Source organism: Dermacentor andersoni, chromosome 7 (assembly GCF_023375885.2).
Source record: "Dermacentor andersoni chromosome 7, qqDerAnde1_hic_scaffold, whole genome shotgun sequence".
In the NCBI taxonomy this organism is placed as follows: Eukaryota; Metazoa; Arthropoda; class Arachnida; order Ixodida; family Ixodidae; genus Dermacentor; species Dermacentor andersoni.
Window position 1 is genome coordinate 121,002,905 of NC_092820.1, and position 15,872 is coordinate 121,018,776.

Here is a 15,872-nt window from a genome sequence, read left to right on the forward strand (position 1 = left end):
TTGACGGACTCGCAACAGGCATGCCGGGCGTTCCTATCAGGACATGGCATCCCGAGAGCGGCGCACCAAATTTTCAAACAGATCCCGCAAAATACACCAACCACATCTCCCCGCATCCACTTACTCTGGACCCCTGGTCATACCTCGCTGCCGGGTAACGAACGCGCACATGCGGTTGCCCGAGAAATTTCCCTCCGGGCGACTCGGCGTGGTGAGGCGACTAGTTCAGAGTGGGGGGATCCCTTGCTCCGTTACAAAGACATACTTCGTCATTATACACGCATTCGTCGTACCCACGCCGCACCACCGCCGTCCTTCTCGCGGGAGGAAGCAGTGGCATTACGCCAGTTACAGACCGCAACTTTTCCAAATCTTGTCTTTCTCAATAAATTCTACCCACACTGTTATGCAGATCGTTGCCCTGGCTGTGGCAGCTCGCCCACAATCTTCCACGTCACGATTGCGTGCACTGCAAACCTCTTTCCTCCCTTGCCAACTCTCCTTTACCCCCTACGCAACAAAGAGCTGTGGGACGATGCCCTCCGCGACGGACCTCCCGAGGTCCTCCGAGCTCTGATACAACGGGCTCGAAACATCGCCGGAATCATCTTAGGGACCCTGGACTGAGGGTTCCTCCCACACTGCTCTCGCCATTCAAATATCATTAATAAAGATGTTTTACTCTCTCTCGACCGTCTGCCTTTCCAACGGCCCCGCGACTTTTCAAATTGATATAGTATTCAAAAAATATAGCAATATATATGTAAAGAGTCGCAATAGTTATGCATGCGGCGTACGAACTTCTTGTCTTCACGCATTAGTAAACAGAAAGTGCAATTTCTCGGAAACATAGAACGGCAGCGCGTAATGATGACGTCGAAGAACGTCTAGAGAAACGGGCAAAAAATATCGAATGAATCCGTGTGCCTACTCTACTCGTAGTTTCCACGGTATAGCGATGAACAATAGCAGCGCCAGAGCTCCCTCTAGTGACTTTTCTAGGAAACTTCGCGGTGTAAGCCTCGTTGATTATGACCATGTTTGACAGAGTTTTTCGCGTTCAGCCTCGTCGAATCCGGGTGCCCCCCCCCCCCCCCCCCCACAGGCACACACACAGGGCTTCGTGTATAGAAAGCAAAAGGGATCTCCACGGCCAGCGGTACACACAGCAAGCTCCCGCTCCGCTCCGCGTTCATCTTTCACTATGTCGTTCGCTCAGATACGAGGAACAGCGCCGAGGCTCGCCGCAGGAAGGGGCGCTGCTGCGCTATAAAAATCGGTTATATGTCGCACAGCGTGAAATGCCGTGGCGATATTGATGAGGCAAATTCACAAAACACTTTCGCGACTCTCGGTGCCGTCTCAGGCCTAACAGCGTCAAAACAAACATCTGATCTCAATAATAATGACAACACAGACACAAATTTGTTCTGAGCTAGACATCAGACAAAGGGGTGGCTGATTTAACTTTTTTTTCTGTCATGGCAGAAAGCACATTGCAAAAACGAATTTAGATCGAAGTGGGCGGACTGGTTGCTGCCATGCTGTTGCGCAATCATGCTGTCGCCGTGCGGACTTCAGGGTGACAAGCGACAGCAGCGGATTGCCCTCCGCGACAGTCGCTTGTCGCCGTCGCCCGAAAATCACGTGCATGTGGCTGGGCCTTTATCCACAAAATAGAGGCATATTTCAGAGCAGTCTGTAATAAATCAGTTTTGTCCACTTTAAGTGCATGTTATTATAGCACAGTCTACAGAATTGTCTTTTATAGACGAGTGGCAGAGTTGAAAACGTTATACTTCCGTGTTTTCTTTTTAATCTGTACAATCAGCACACTTTGCTAGCGCGTATATACTCTAGAAGAGTTAACTGCTGGGCTAATTGGTGATCTTGCATACTCAAAAGAACTTGCGCCAAAAAACAACGCACACAAGAAAGACGGCGACACCACGGGCGCTACTTCAACTCTTTAATGAGGGTGAAAGCACTCGACATATATAGCCCTCCAAAACATCGCGCATGCGTACAAGGCAACATGGAGTACAAGATTTTATCAGAGTAGGCGCGATAGAAACTTCAGCTCAGCCTCGTAAAGAAAAACCGGTGTATCACTAACACAGTTCGGACCCGCTTTCTTGATGTAGAAGGCTTCCAATGTTTCACGCGATGTCTGATGCCTGCCTCTACCCAAAATCCTCGCATCGCGGAACCGTGGAAAACAATCGGTGCAAGCCCTGCAGAGATCCACAAGTCGCTCACCTTCATTATTCTTTATATCTTTTGCATACTCCCTAAGTCGGTCGTTGACACAACGCCCCGTCTGTCCAATGTAGGATTTCCCGCAGGACAGAGGAATTTCATATGCGACGTTTGTAGCACACTTTACGAAACGCTAGCCATGCTTCTTCTGACAGCCAGGCATTTGGCTTTCGCAAGTTATGCGACGGCTTAGCTGGGCAAGCAAATTTGCCTGGCTGTCAGAAGAAGCATGGCCAGCGTTTCGTAAAGTGTGCTACAAACATCGTATATGAAATTCCTCTGTCCTGCGGGAAATCCTACATTGGACAGACGGGGCGTTGTGTCAACGACCGACTTAGGGAACATGCAAAAGGTATAAAGAATATAATGAAAGTGAGCGACTTGTGGATCACTGCAGGGCTTGCACCGATTGTTTTCCACGGTTCCGCGATGCGAGGATTTTGGGTAGAGGCAGGCATCAGACATCGCGTGAAACATTGGAAGCCTTCTACATCAAGAAAGCGGGTCCGAACTGTGTTAGTGATACATCGGTTTTTCTTTACGAGGCTGAGCTGAAGTTTCTATCGCGCCTACTCTGATAAAACCTTGTACTCCATGTTGCCTTGTACGCATGCGCGGTGTTTTGGAGGGCTATTAGCGGCGAGAATTAGGAGTGGCGCCCTCTCGCGAGTGACGTCACGGCCAGGACGCCGCTCGCTCGCCTCGCTCGGCTGCCGCGCGCGCTCGTTCCCTTCGTGTATGCTTGGGGTACGAGTGGCTCGAGCCGTGCTTATTGAACGATATGTCGGCTTCTTTCAGCTGCCATGACTGAACCACAGTCCCTTCTCCTAAAGCGCATGAGTCAGTAAAATTTGCGGCCTAGATATCGCAAGCTACGTAGCGTTGAAGGAGTCTACTGGCATTGCAATGGATATATGAGCCGTGCCTGCCCATAAGCTTTGCGTAAAAAGAATGTCTGCAAATTCAACACGCGAAGTTGTGTATGATGCCTCGCTAAACACTTAACGTTCCCTTAGTATTTAGCTATGAGAGACATTGCATTTTACATGGAAGAAAAATCTTGGTAATTGGCGTCAGCATGTTATCCGTGCTAGAAAGACACTGCCCAGCGAAGCTATCATCATGATTCCTATTACTTTGGTGTGTTGTTCTATTCAAATATGGCCATTCATTAATGCGTAAAAGATAGTTAGGCGCGCATTTCTTATGAGAAAGGTTGCTGCTACATTCATCCCCCTATGAAACAGGCCTCCAAAAAACGAATTGCTCATGGCTACTAACACGACGGCGCGTCATGTAGACTATTTACATAGTTAATTCACAAACACCATAGTAGCAATCACCTGAGAGAAAAGTTTCGTTGTTAAGATCGAGAGCCAATCAATTGCAAGTGATGAAAGGTTTCATAGTGGCCCTCAGTAGCCTTTATCGAAAATATGGCACATCCCTGATCACGTAACGGTAGCAACCGAATGTCGGTCTGGCGAGGTACGCTATGTTCGGGAAACCCATCAGTTCACGACAACTTCGAATTCAAACCATAAAGCATTTTTTTTACAGCACCAACTAATATGGCTAAAGTATTCTCGAGCTACTACAGTGCAGTTTAGATTGCCTAGAAAAGAAAAATTCAAGCACCTTCTGTCTCACCATGTCTCGATCCAGCGTTTAATTATACAAACGGATAACTATTCGCTTCGTCGGTACATAAAAGAGAACCTTGCCCAACAGCAGGCTAAATAAAGTTTTCTCCAATCCAATCTCAACATTCATAGAGAAAGCACTACAAGCCTTTCATATACTTTCACTTGATTTCTGATCCTCCACCGGGGAATTTTGATATCTTCAATATGTCCCATACTACTAATGATTGACGCTTCGACTTCTCTCTAGCTGCAGCCATGCGGTCCAACAGGCATATTTCACTAAAAATTTGGACCGAACAGCCTGTGTCAGTTCGCCAAAAATATTCCTCATGTATATTCCTCAAGCAACAAGCACCAGTAAATTTCTCAAGTGAGTTGATGGAATATATATTGGTACATTCCTATTTGCAGTCTGTAAATAGCTATAAGCCTTCATTAACTTTACTTCAAATTTCCGCCGCTTAAAATAAACACGTGAAGAACCGCCTAATGCTGACAAGCAGTTAAAGAAGCAAGTGGTGCTTTTAGAATCTAAACTGCAGTATTAGTTAAGTCCCCGTGTTACTGCCGAGCGTTTCTGTGAAGAAATGCAAAAATTCGATATTATATCATGAAGTACTCGTCGTGAGCAAACCTGTTTTAGTGGATTAAAATCAACGTAACTGTTGTAGAAGTCATATATAGCCAGCGTTTGTGATACTTGTTGTACCGCGGCAGGTATGGTATCATAGCTGGATTCTTATATGCTATGTTTTTGCGATTGTCCATCCGCGCATAAAAAACCCGCAATGGGCTAGTCTGCGCTCCTTCGGCTGGCACTGTAGCGTTGCCTTTGAGAGCTGCATTGTTGTTTAAGGAATTAGCTCTTTGAATAAATGTTCGCAAAGTAAGACGCCGTAAAAATATATTTGAGACGCCCACCATAAGTATACAAGCCGAGAGAACGAGGGCGAACAAACGAAAACACCGCAGAAAGCGCCCGGACAACGCCCGAACTGTAGCAGACGACAGGCGCGAGTCCTTGCCCTGACGTCACGCGAGCGGCGCTCGCAGCGCCCCTGTAGTTCGTTCTCGGGGCTTATGTCGAATGCTTTCACCCTCATTAAACAGTTGAAGTAGCGCCCGTGGTGTCGTCGTCTTTCTTGTGTGTGTTGTTTTTTGGCGCAAAATCTTTTCAGTATGCGTATATACTCGTATGTAATGGCCACAGGTTTTTTCCGAGATTTGGGGTGAAAATCGAGGGTGTGGTCATTACACAGAGAAAAAGAAACTTTTTTTGTGCGTGTGCAAATACCTTCCGTAACACTTGCCTTTATTGCACTACAGTACTAGCTTGTACTGGCTCTGGCTATTCTTGGCTATTCCCATATATCGCGCCAACTGCTAGCTAAAATAAATGGAGACGCCCCACAGACCAGCGGCGGCAGTCTTGGAGGCAGCTGCTAAATCTCGGAGGCTATATGTCGGAGTGTGAAAGAAGCCCGCGAATACACACGAAATGACTGCGCGACTGGCTGCTCGAGGCACTTTGCGTGTATTCACGGGCTGCTTTCATGCTTGGAAAAACTCTTTTATGTAGCACGTATTGAGCAACATAAAATTGTATCAGCAGTTGTTCATGCTGTTCTACAAATTTCTCATTGACACTTTTCATCTTATAATTTTTGAGCTGATTAATTAAGACAAATTATGTAATTAGACAGAATGCAAGAAATAATCTCAGTATCTCCAAGCGAAAGTAAACAACTGGATGGTTCTGGCTGGTAAACTGGCTGGATGGTTCTGTCCAGCTACATGGCATTTGCATATCTTTAAATCTTGGTGGACGATAGTTGGGGCACCCTGTACAATTGCTTCAATCTCACAGTTAAATTATCGGGTTTTACTTGCCAAAACCCAGATCTGATTATGAGGCATGCCATAGTGGAGGACTCCGGAAATTCGGACCACCTGGGGTTTTTTAACTTGTACCTAAATCTAAGCCCACAGGTGTTCTCGCATTTCACCCCCATCGAAGTGCGGCCACCGTTGCCGGGATTCGATCTCACAATCAGCTGACCCCTTGAAACAATATATATCTAAGGACTTGTGAAGCGATGAGCTGAAGTGACAGGCAGCAAAGCGCACAAGTGTGTCAGGAAATAAAGCTCCTGGCTAAACTGCGCCAGACACCTTTCGCACAAAGAACACAGCAGGCCAGAATATACTGCCAATTCATTTTTTATATGTACAAGACGAGACGGTTACACAAACATGCGAAAGCACTTGTCCCACACAAAAAGAGAAAGACACTTGTGCATAAAAGCGCCAATGCCCAAGTACATTTAAATATGATTTATGGAAACAATACTGTCAAAACAGAGCAAGACTTGCAATGACGCAACAGAGTGCAACACTGCAGCTTGTTTGGCCAAAAGACTGCCAAGAAAGAAATAATACTGTACAGTAAGGCAGAACGTATAAAACAATGATACTGTGTCTTTCCATGTGGCCTGAAGCAAGCTGTGTGCCAGAGATGAAATGGCGCATAGCTTTGCTTGAAATCATTCAGATCTTACAATCTGAATTTCTTTCACTGTTGCGTTACATCACTGCATTGTAATGTTTGTGCCTGTGCAGACACCTGCAATGAGATTTGCTTACATCAGGCTTCAACAAACAGTACAGTGGCTTCTGAAAAAAGAAACACAAACTTGACTCATACATTCCACTTCTGGAACTGCAAGTACATACTAGGCCAGTCTTACAGTGAGGGCAGGTTTGGCAACCAGAAATTACGTGAAAGTGAGGAACACAGTAATGCTACTTTGATGTTCCCTCACAAGCTTCCTGCGATATCATACGTTCTGGCATTGTTTGGTCAAAGCCAAGGCAAATAAACCAGTGTATATGAAGACACCCGGGAAAAAAATAAAAGGCAGCCTCAGAACTTTCAGGTCATATTGTGGTAAAAAATAACCACTAAACATGCAAAAATACCATGAAGCAATTGGCATCAAAAGAATCTCATTGCCACCATGGTTTGAGTGCAATATTCGATAAAAAAAAATACTGGCCATCATTTCCTCTGCTAATAAAAATATTTCTCCAGTGAGAAAGTGCAATTTTCAAAAGTATCTTTTAATGTAGACAAATAGGCTGTGAATCTCTCCCTTGTTTTAAGAGAAATAGTTAAAAAGGAAAGTTAACTTAAAATAGCAAATGCTGATAATAGTTGGAACAGAAGCCGTGCACAGACACTGTGTGCTGGATACAAAAGTGCATGCTCCATTTTGTGCACATTGTTGCACAAATGTCCTTCGCTAAAACACTACTGCAACACCCCAACTGAGTTTCGTGGTCTTGTGGTAGATTAAAGCCGCTGTCGTGAAATTAGGCGCAGCATCGAATAACAGCATACAAGCCTTACAAGTGGACATTACCTTCTGCACTAGATTGCTCACAATTTGGCAACAGACAATAAAACTGTATGACAGTGACCCGGCTGTTCTTAGGAAGAATGTGTTAAGCAATCTTTGCATGCAAGCAAGCTCATGGTCTTCTCTATGCACATTTTAGTGATTTATTGCAAAGTTTTTCATGTGCACATCACTACAACACTTACATAAGTACTACAAGACCATATAACACGAGCACTTATCTCTGACCGGAGTACAGTCCCTCTAAATGATGAGAAAGAGGATTGGCAAATTCGAACTTTGAGCTCATGATCATGGGGCAACATTGCATGCATCTTACGATCGCACCTACACACAAGTTTGGGCAGCATTAGGATGAGCAAAGGGTGAAGCAAAAAACTGAAAGTGAGATTAACGTTTTTAAAATGAAGTAAACCAGTATAAAAAGCACAAAGTCCTGTTTTGCAGGCTACTTGAAAAATTGCTCCCAGAGAGTGAACAAAATGCAAAACAATGTCACTGCGCAAGGGACACTACTGGAAGGACAACACAGACACATACAAAAAAAAACACACACACAAATGCTGTTCCATGCTCATCTCTCGTGGAATGCATTGGAGAGGTGGTGGTGACAGACTAGAGCATCTTGTAATATGACACACTGGCAGTGTTGGGTATATAGTATTGCAAAAGTGATGGCGCATTCCACAGGTCAATCCAGAAGGGGCAGATTCCTTGCATTCTGTGGCACAAGATTTGCTTTTTTCATGACTGTACTCAGAATGAGTTCATGTTCACTACTGTTATTCTCTAATTGAATTACTCTTCCACAGCCGATCGCTTCTTTCCTTTATCATTGAGGCACAGACTTGGCCGAAACGTCAAAGGAATGCCGTGTTACTTCCACCAGCTGAGAGGATCAGTTTGCTTCATTTTACTACTATATGTAAGCAGTTGTGCAAGATATGTACTGCTTTTTCACACTGCAGCTGCACTTGCTGCTTTCGAGGCTCAAGCTATGTCGACGATTATTCAACGAGCTTTTCAATAAAGCAGGTGACAGCGGTATAGTCAAATTATAACAAAGCACGGTCACAGGGGTTCCATCACCGTAAGTTGTTTCAATGTAACCAATGACCTACGCTTTGATCTGGTGTGGAGCATTTCTGCCATGTTGAGTGTCTGGCATGTCAAGATGCATGCCCGCACACTCACTTTACGGATTCACGCAACTCTTCCAGATCGCCCAGCGGAACTCACCCTGACAAAACCATGGGCAAAAAACGAGACACGCAATCAAGGTTTGGCAGTATGCGAGTAACATTACCGGCACATGCATGTTGTCCGTGGCCACTGGGCTTAAAAACCAGTGTTTTGCGAAACGAGCACAGCAAGTTGAACACACCATGTGGGGAGCGTAACTTGTAGGCGTAATACAGCACTGACCACAAATAAGGTGGCCATCGGTATCTGCTGAAGTTCTTGCTGCACGAGTCAAGAAATGATTGCTATGCTTAAAACGCAAGTCTTATCAGCAGACTTTTGTAAACAGCCTTCATAAAGCCCCATTCCTGCCCATTACATAATGAAAGTTGTTTGGCAACATCAAAGCACAACGCTTTCGGTAGGAACTCTGTCACAAGTAACAAGTACCCTTTAGAAATGGCACAAATGGCTGTATAGGCACGTTTATAATGACAAGTAGGCCACAAGCTCGAATTAAGTAACAGCTCTTGTCACTAAAGGAATTTGCATATTAAGCACAATTTATGTATGTATATGATAAACAAAGGAGAAAAAAATAAGTAGCATTCATTTCTTGCATGCCCTCAGTTCTTCATTGATGCTTCAGCAGCAACTCTTTTCTTGAAAGTGCACATGCCGCAAGTAATGATATGCCACTCTTTGATTTAACTTATTATTGCATGGCAATGCCTTTTGTTTTTAGTTTTTTGTTTCTAAGGCTTGACGTATTGCACACAAAGCCATATGACTTCTGCAAGGTAATGCTGTGTTAAAGCAATACATGTAAGAAAATGGTGAAAACAAGGTCAGAAACCATGTAATTGGGAAAATGATCGCACTATGCAAATGCCATCGTACTAAGCTGACATCAGCTTATCGCCAGGCCAATGCATTTCTCAAAGTAGTACAAATGAACACAACAGCCTGTGGAACTATGTCACACCTAGGGAATAATTAATTACACGAGACAATGAAATATAAATTCTTAAGACATCAGTGTAAAGATTGCAAGTGATTTTAAGAAATAAGTGTTCATTAGATCGATGTGATCTTGTTCCTGAGGCTGAGGATGTTGCATCTTGCGCAATCAGTTTTGATTATCAACCTGGTGCTGTTCCTAAGGCTGAGAATTTTGCATTTCTTTCAGATGGCACTTTGACAAGTCTCAACCAAAGATGTTTGCATTCAGTCCTGGCAAATGTGTTGACACTACACTCTCTATTGAGGCCAGAACGAAATATCTTGTTAACAACAAGATGATGTGATTGTATAAACACCCACTTCTATGATAAGGCACATGAACTAAGTGCCACAATCACCAGAATATGTGTAAAGAAAAAAAGAGTCATTGCAAACTCTGAAGACAGTTTAGACCACTGAAAATCGAATACGAAAAGACTGGGAAAGCAATATAACAACCCTGAGTTGCAGAATCGACAACATTTGCTTAGGCAAGTTCATTAGCCTTGCCATTTCCATTCCCGTTTCCAGTGAAATTCCTGTACCCATTGGTATGACCATTTCCGTTGCTGTATCCGTTGATGTAGCCATTGCCGAAGCCATTACCATTGCTGAAGCCGTTTCCATAAGCACTGCCGTATCCATTGCCGTATCCATTGCCATTACCATTGCCGTTGGTATACCCATTGCCATCAGCATGAATTTGGCCAGCAAGCATGCATGAACGGCAACAGAACCTTGAGTAGTGCTTGTTTGTGCAGTAACGAGCACGCACAATGAGGTTGCAGTTCGCAAAGCGGGGGTTGTCAGTGCACGACTCCGGAACATAGATATCTGCAAAAAAGATGACATTCATTGAAGGCACTGGGCACTTACTTCTGCTGATAATTTTGCACCAAAAGCAACTGTCAGAATGTAACCCTATGACAAGTTTTTCAGCTCATGATGTTCTCATGCTTGCAAGTTGTGGCAAAGGCCCGTAAATGTAACAAAGTATTTTTAGACACTGAAAGCTATGATTAAAGTTTTATGAATGCCTCCTTTCTTCTTTAAAAAAAATTGTGCAGAGATGCTCCATGCAGGAAGGCTTTATGAGGCATGCTTTACACTTCATTTACTCAAGTGAACTGTTCGCACTCTCTAGACAACATATAAAAAATGCATCGCTTTTAATTACCTAACTGCAAAATCTCAAGAAGTGCACTTATGATAAATAGGATTTACTAAGAGCCATGGCATAATATAATGCCAAAGCAAGTGCTTTTTCATCTCCTTTGCTCACTTGTCTCAAAGCTGCTCTATTGCTCTGCACGGAGAAATGCAATAGGAACAAACGTTGAAGCAAAACAAGTGTTGATTTGTGTTGTTCCTCTTTGAACCCTCAGTCCTTTTCATTCATTTATACATACTACAGCCCTATTATAATGCTATATCAAGAGTGGGAAAGAGCAGAGAACAATAAATTAGCAGAAGACAAGGTGAACAAAAGCAAATAATCAAACCAATTAACACGAGCAAGCAAACATAGGCAAAAAAAAATAATACAGTTAAAGGAAATAGTTGCTTTAATAGTATTATACATTGTTCTGTACTGCACACAATTATGAACGTGCACCAACTGCTCAATCTTGTTCTTTAGAACAGTACTGCTCAGAGACAAATCCTATGAAATCCCATAGGGTGGAGGAATGTTACAGAAAGGTAGAAAGTCAGCATCCACTCGGATGTGGCACAAAATTACCAACACCCCACAAAGGTCAATGGATGGCACTTACCGTCCATGATGATGTGAACCGAGACAGATTCATTGCTGTGGCCATTGTCCGCTTGACAGGAGTATTCACCCTCGTCTGACATCGCCGCTGATGGAATCAACAGCGTGTGGTTCTCCATGACAACGTGATGGCTGTCTGTTTCGACTTGCTTGCCGTCATGCAGCCAGGAGACACGTGGCTCGGGAGCACCAGTCACGTAGCAATCAAGCTGCAGAGGTGCCCCCACACGGTTCTCGCTGGTAGCTATCACCACGTCGACTGTCACGACCTCTGCAATGAGATGCAGAGAGTTTATTGAGTGCTTGCGCTCAACCGCTGTCATACTGCACTTAAATCAGGAACACTTACGCATTTACTGAAGAGATCACTAAGTACGTCCCAATGGAGACTTTTATTATGAACAGAAAATGCTTGCCCCACACGCATGCACGCATGCACATACACCCAGTGTTATTTCTTTCCAAGGTCATGCACCTTACTTACGTCCCACAATGGAAGCTGCTTGCAAGAAATTAATGTTTTAGCCAGTCATGGCTCAACTTGCATCGAGCCTCACCAACAGAGAAATCCTCTCGCTCAAATCACAGACTGGAGAACGGGCTGCTGAGGTGACACACAAAAAATGCCTTTAGTCTTGCCCTTGCTGCCTTAATAGCAAGTCTGTAACCTTTTCACCATGAGTCAGTGGAAACAGGAACAGTAAAAAAAAACTCACAAAATTGCGCAATATTATCTATAATTAACTAATTTCTTTTACTTATTTTAATAATTTATAAACATTGTGCTTTGGGAGCACTCCCAGTCAGAGTTTAGTACTTGTGCCACCTAGGTTATTCTTGTCTTTCTCAACACATAACTAACTTCCCTGTCTTTCTGTCTATTTCTCAACACATAAAGGGACATTAAAGGAAAATGTTAAGTCGGACTAGATTGAAAGATTAAGCTTCTGTAATAATGAATGTATTGTTCGTATTGAGAACAAAGCTTTTGTAAGTAAGAAAATGACGAAAATGGAAGATCGGAGTGGTGTCATCTGTTGTGGGCTGTGGCACCTCCCCTGCGACATGGGCACCGGCTGATTCATAGAGAGGAGCATAGAGGGAGGTCGCATGGAGATTATGCCAACTCATCTATTTCGGCACAGGCAGTTCAAATTTAGGAGCAGCAGTGGGACCTTCGGCGGTAATTTTCTATGCGACAAAAGTGATATGCTGGCACACGGAAAACGACAACAGACCTCTAGACGAACAATCTATCGATGCAGCTCGACTTGACATTTTCCTTTAGTGTCCCTTTAAGCACCAGACTTCCTCACATTTTACTTCGCAGGTGAGCCTCTATACACGAAATAAAGAAGGTTCAATATTTAAGTCATACGAGCATGCATGAAGGCCAAGTGCAGTCATACAAAAAGGAGTGCCAGTAGCAAGTGTTTTAAGAGCAGCTGCTTTCCTTTTCCACAGTAACAAAAGGCACCCCTCTCAAGCACAGTGTCATCTAAATGTAGTCGACCTTCACTGTGTCAATGCGAGCTAATCTGGAGGATGTGTCACAAGGCTAGCCTAGTTGGTTTGACATGTTTGCATGTGCTATACAGTGAACACAGATGACAGACAAAGGATGTGTCTCATGTTCTCATTCATTGTCTCTATGTGTACCATACATTTCTGCACACACTGAACATCTATGGGCACTGGGAGGCTTGTGCAGGTTTGACGCATTTAGACAGTTGAGCCTCGACATAACGAACCCAGATATGACATATTATTGGATATAATGGAGTCAAGAAGAAACGTCTCTCACCAATATCAACATGTAATTAATATATGATTATAATATATATAGAATATAATGAGGCTACTTTCATGCTAAATGCAATGTTGTTATAACGAGGTTAGACGGCCTATAGTGCTACGTGCAGTTGTCACACATAAGCAACTAACTATATAAGTATGTGTGCCATCCTCTCACTCATGGTCCGTGCGCTCGGTGAAGTCCATGTAAACAGGTTTAATGTTTTTTTTTCCAACTGCTTAATTTGGACGTGGCAACAACATCCGACGAGGTAGCCATACTTCTATAGAAGCTTATTTGAGACTTCCTTTAATTTGTACCTTCAGATAATGCAAACCAATATTGCTGTCCCATTAAGGTCAAGCTATCAGGGGTTGACTGCATGCAGAAACCGAATGAGGCAGAATTCCAATTCCCGCCCCCCTCCTTTTTTTTAATCGGCAGTCATGAACCGCTATGTAGCTATTGGACAACAAATCAGTGCTAGCTAACAGTGCTTCCCATTATATATTATGAAACACATAGTTAAGTTTTTTCTCCCAGGACTTCCAGGCCGACGATTTTTCCAAGTGTTTTCATCATTGTCCGGCAACTCTTTGCACTCAGGGAGACCAAGCAGCCGCTTCACCGCGCGCATGTCACTCAGCAGCACATAGGGGTGTTCTTGTGGACTAACAGAAACACAGGCACTGCCACAAGTGGCGGCATTCCCATTGTAGTGTGGGAGACACACAGTTTATGCTGTCGAGCATATTTATGCAATGGGAGGCCTGTCGGCAACATCGCACCTGAGATTCTGCAGAATATCCAGGTTTAGTAGCTCACGGGGTGATTTACGTGTTTACGGGGCGATTTATATCTTTGCGGAGCGATAAAGATGTTTGCGGGGCAATTTATGTGTTTCCAGGGCTATTCATGTGTTCGTGGGGCATGCCATTACACCGGGCCAGCTCACCGAGGCGTGTGAACTTTGAGCAAGACGGCCATGTGTCATTTATTTAAGTGTTGGACTGTGTGTTCCAGAAACTGGGCTAGAGAAAAAGGCGGTCACAATGTGGATTGTTGGTGGCCCCACTTACTTGGAAAAGACGTCATGTACAGGAACTGATTGGTAGAATTTTAGTGAGGAGGGGTAAAATAAGAGTACCATTACAATTCGCAATGATATTTAAAAGAGTGTGTAGACATGAGAAGGGTGAAGCTAGCGAGCTGATCATTGGCCACCGCGAGTCGATGTATCCTACTTTTTTTGATACACCCATGTATTCCTAAGTTCACCTCCCCGAGTGAAAAGTGTCGTCGGACGGCAACAAAGACACTTTGAAGAATAGTCTGCCTGGATGTCCTGCGAGAAGAAACTTAACTGACATAAACAGATAGAAAGGCTTGCAAAACTGCAACATTGTCTGTCTAGTACTGTGATAAAATCACATTCTACAGAGCCATTCTCTTTCGTGGCATAAAAGTGTGCCTGCTTTTGGCGATGCAATCTGTTCCATATTCAGAACATAATGTATACTAATTGACAAGCTCTAACGTCTCCACACTAATCTATTCCCACCACTTCGTTGTGTATAATATTGTCGCAAAAGCAGTACATTTCAGCTTTTCGCACTTAAATATGTAGCACAGATCTGTGTAAAGCACCCACCTTTCACTATGATGTGTGTTCACTTGTAAAAAGCATCAGGCTGGCATCCTGTATAAGCGTCTGACATGCCTCAGAAGCAAGCTTAAGCAAGACTACTGCAGAGTGATTTTACTACTGTTCATATTGCTGTTTATATTCCAGTCTCTTTTCAAGCAGTTAAGCCAAGTTAAGCCAAACACGTACCTTCCCAGACGTACAAGCACCAAGTGACAGACGCTCTTCAAAACGTAAATCACTAGCCTATTGGAAGTGACATATGTACACTTGGCTTTCACAAGTCTTTTATTCTGTTTTGTGCATTTTGGTTCTGCTGGGAAGGTGCGCTGTAAACTGCAACAAACTGCAGCTGATGCACTTGCGGCGACGAGCTAAACCTCAGTAGTTTGGGGTGATCCGTGCCCAGCCTACCTACGTCTTGACAATCCATTCATGCATGAATGCTATTGTGGAAAGACCTAAAATGCACAATGTATCTTCTTGCCGGCATTGTACCACAAATTATCTTGCAGCAAAATACTGACGCTGCCTTTTCAGAATGCAGAATGAGCCAAATAACTGATTTCAATGTGGTCCTGCTTTTATGATCCTTTTGGCTACCGACCAGAAAGGTGGCTGCCGTCTGTGCCGTCTTCGAAGTGAAGAAAATTAATTTAATCAAGGTGGATGTTTATTGTGAATGTGGCAGTTTCTAGCTTCTAAGGTTGTAGAGGCAGCTAATGCATCAAGCCTTTGACTGGCCACAAAAACTGGGCAAAAAAATGAGAAGGAAAACAAATCCTGTATGGCTATGTTTTTATGTTATGAAAAACATGTGAATACATATGTACAGACATTGTGATACATAAAGCTCATGTCAGGCCAACTAGAATTCTCCTGTGATGCACCTCGTGCCAGAGGCTTGAACTGTGTCACTTAAATTTATGATTGCAATAAATTACTTCTTAAGCCTTAGCCTTTCTTACTCAAACTGTAATATTCCTTGAGCTCCAAGATTCCAGATGGCTTCCTGAAATGTAGTTCTGTAAGAGCCTCACTCTTTACGTTACTTTAACAAGCTATTTAAGGAGCTATAGTTGCCTGTAATATCTTCAATCTGTAGTGATTCAAGAGCACACTGTAAACTCTGCAAAGGTAGACCATGCTA

At 43.6% G+C, this 15,872-nt stretch overlaps 1 protein-coding gene across 1 annotated transcript in view; it reads right to left on the reverse strand.

The window, feature by feature from the left end:
- Positions 1–6,107: 6,107 nt before the first annotated feature.
- Positions 6,108–15,872, reverse strand: part of Ppn (proteoglycan-like sulfated glycoprotein papilin) — a 97,419-nt gene continuing 87,654 nt past the window's right edge. Inside the window, exons 37-38 of the mRNA XM_072289515.1 lie at positions 11,284–11,553; positions 6,108–10,342 (exon numbers count right to left, since the gene is read on the reverse strand). Coding sequence (XP_072145616.1) covers positions 9,996–10,342; positions 11,284–11,553 — 617 coding nt within the window. The 3' untranslated portion in view covers positions 6,108–9,995. The remainder of the gene's footprint in view (positions 10,343–11,283; positions 11,554–15,872) is intronic.